The sequence below is a fragment of the Nestor notabilis genome, unplaced genomic scaffold (assembly GCF_000696875.1).
Source record: "Nestor notabilis isolate BGI_N333 unplaced genomic scaffold, ASM69687v1 scaffold140, whole genome shotgun sequence".
In the NCBI taxonomy this organism is placed as follows: Eukaryota; Metazoa; Chordata; class Aves; order Psittaciformes; family Psittacidae; genus Nestor; species Nestor notabilis.
The window spans coordinates 70-3,235 of record NW_009911411.1 but is presented as its reverse complement, the minus strand read 5'-3'; the positions used below and the strand labels follow the sequence as shown (position 1 = coordinate 3,235).

The following is a 3,166-nucleotide window of genomic DNA, read 5'->3' as shown; positions in this document are numbered from 1 at the left end:
TTTTAAATTAGATTTTTAGCCATAAAAATAAACATTGCTATTAATACCTTCTAAACCAAGAGGTGAATTCCTCTTCCTCAATCTTAAATTTTAATAGAAATATTAAAGTTATCGTTAAGTTATAACTAGTTTTCCTAATAAACAGGCTATTTATCATAATATATCTCTATATATATGTATATATTATACATATCTGTACACAGAAAAACATATAAAGTGATATCAATTAAGCTACCTAAACACCATTCTCTTTCATCCCTTATCCATTTGACATTTGAGTGCTATGATCATATTCCATACAAAATAGTTGGTTTAGTAAATGTACCACACTAGTAGAAAGTGATTCCTTATAGCATTGAGTCTGAAACAGGCTGTGTTGGGGTTGTTTTGCCTTTCTGGTGGGTGGGTGGGGAGAGTGGTGTGTGTTTGTTTTAAACTCTGCATTCATAAATCATTATCACTTAGTTTCGTCACATCTAAAGGACAATTAATTACTCCTTTGATCTAGGTTTTAAGGTATTTTGAGACAAGAAATTGTGTGAGTGAATCAATGGCCTTTTTGAAGGGAAGAATATAAACTGCACTTGTTTGGTAGCACGTAAATTATTTTGAGAACTGTGCCAGCCATTATCTGTCCTGTTGCACAGCAATTAAATCCACATTTCACATTTTTAACTGTCTAAGGCTGAAGTCTTAAACAATGTTCCATTGTAGGGCAACACAGGACAAATGGAACATCAATCTCAACAGCTCTTTGTGACCTTCCATAGAAGAGGAGGATTTTGGAGAGAGGGAAAAAAAAAGGGGTGGGGAGATAAGGGGAGGGAGGACTGGAGACAGGCATGAAATGCTGAGAGTGCCTTGAATTCATGCTAGTTGTGTCCACAAGTCCACTTTCCTTGTTTCTGCCTCCAAAAGACAGTGCTACAAAGTGCAGGTAACCCCCACTGAAATAAAATCTTGCAGGCTATATATATTAACCATTCTTCTTGTGCAAAGCTGAGTATATATTCCACAACAGTATTCCTACAGCTCTATTCAAATGCAGTCACACATTCCTTTCTGTTTTGTTAGTTCAGTAAAGTGGAGTTTCAGTTGCTACAAATAGGATGTCACTTCCCAAGAATGCACGCCTCTGTTGTTGAACTCCAGCTCCTATTGGCTTTTGGTGTCTCAAGTTTTCCATGCAACTGCCATAATTCAAACTCTGCTATTACACACGATGAGTAAGCCAGTCAACAGAACTGGAGACTTACTTTTCAGGTTCATCAGCAGGGTATTTGCCACACGTACCTTCTCCAAGTGTTCTGAAATTCTGGCTGTCGTCGGAGTAGGACATACCTATCTCTTTACATCTACAAGCCTGAGAGCTACCAAGTGGCAGTTAGAGGATCGTGGTCTATATTGCAAAAACACCTCCTAAAAATCTAAAAGATGCTTTCCCACTTCAAATGTTGATGGACAATCTTGGTATTAAAAATGTATGTTTTAAAGCACGTATTTTGCAGCGTTAGAAAAGATACTCAGGCCCCCATGTGATCACCAGAATTTGTTCTACCTTGCTTTACTAGCAGAATGCAGTAAAGGGACAAATTTAGCCATGACATTGAAGTAACAGTTAACTTTAAACTTCACATATGCAAATTTTCCCCTGAGCAACTGCATTGCTTATTTCTCTTTGGCCATCCTCCATGCTATGAAACCATATTCTGCTCTGTGAATGTTAGCAAGTACTTTTACGTACAAAATAACCTAGACTATCTCTAACACTCTGTAGTAACAAAGCCTTTTGTGCAAGAAAGGCGAATTATACAATCAGCTATAAACTGAAAGCCACAAATAGTATCTTCATTATGATTCTAAAAAAGTACTCACTGCACCACCTCTGTGCATTCTGTATTAATAATGTGGTTAGTTTCAGAAGAGTGTTAGTTTTTGCTTGTAAGCTGAATCAAACGAAACATTATTTCAGAACTGTCTGATTTCAAAGCATTCCACTGCGCCTTAGAGCAAGATTTATTTGAGCTTAAGTCCAGTGAGACCAGGGCAAAATTTGCTATTGTAAAGTGATGAGCAAACACTGAATTAACAGCATGCTTTGGCCAATTAAGGCTTGAATTACACTGCTTTACATGATCAGCACTTACAATACACTAATACCAGTTAGATTTTTACACAGCAGTGGAACGTCCTCCACAGCATACCCACCACTCCTGATAAGGCAACATTCTAGGCACTCTACAATGCTAACTAACATGTGAATGAAGTTTACTCTAAGGAGTGGCCTCACAGTTGGTCACTGCTTTCCCAAGTCGGTTACCTACAAGAAGGGTGTGTTGAGGTTGGAATATCTCCCAGCGCGCCAAACCATTTTGAATTTGATTCAGCTATCTGGACTCGAAGTTTATTTAAGACGAGTCGGATCATGTCACCCACAACCAATTAAGGAAGGAGGTTTTAGATGTTTATGCTTGGCAAGCCTTTACATGGGGGTAGGGTGAACCTGCCTTGGTATAACGTATTTAGTAAATATGTTCAGATCAACACTTTATATTCAGCTGTTTAAACCGTATCTGCGCAGTCCCCTTTTTTGGAAGCTCAGTTTATTTAAAGCTTGATATACAGATTGTTTGCAAGGGGAGAGGAGAGTATTTCACCAACCTGTTTGATTCGGGGTTATTTTAAAAGTGGTTAGGTTTTTTGCTTAGGCAGGCTGTTTATTGAAAGCCATCATTACTAAGACATTTCTCAAAGCAGTCACAAGGCAGCTCCACAAGGTGTCACAGGCGTGTTACATCTGTCACATATCAAACCAGGCTACAGTATAACACCTTTAAGAAGCCTTCAACCTTTACACAGGCTCTAACTAGCCAGCTCCATTCATTTTGTTACAGTTTTGCCTCTATAATGCGCACATACACACACAAATTCACCCTGATGACAACTTCTTTTTTAAACAAAAGAGGAACTGCGCCAATGAAAGTGACCAGAGGCAATTATGTCCAACGCATGGTTCCTGCTTTGGGCAAACTTCATGCTCAACCTTTAGATACGGCAGGCACAATGCGAGTCAACAACACTCCCATTAACTTCCAGGGTCCCTTGTTTCAGCCGAGTATCTTATCTGCCAGACACACATGGAAGGCAAACACTAAAGTGCCAGGAA

The 3,166-nt window shown here is 38.9% G+C and overlaps 1 protein-coding gene across 1 annotated transcript in view; it reads right to left on the bottom strand.

The window, feature by feature from the left end:
• Nucleotides 1–1,339, bottom strand: part of ANLN (anillin, actin binding protein) — a 24,731-nt gene extending 23,392 nt beyond the window's left edge. The window contains exon 1 of the mRNA XM_010014518.1: nucleotides 1,294–1,339. Within this exon, the coding sequence (XP_010012820.1) occupies nucleotides 1,294–1,339 (46 nt within the window). The remainder of the gene's footprint in view (nucleotides 1–1,293) is intronic.
• Between the last annotated feature and the right edge of the window lie 1,827 nt (nucleotides 1,340–3,166).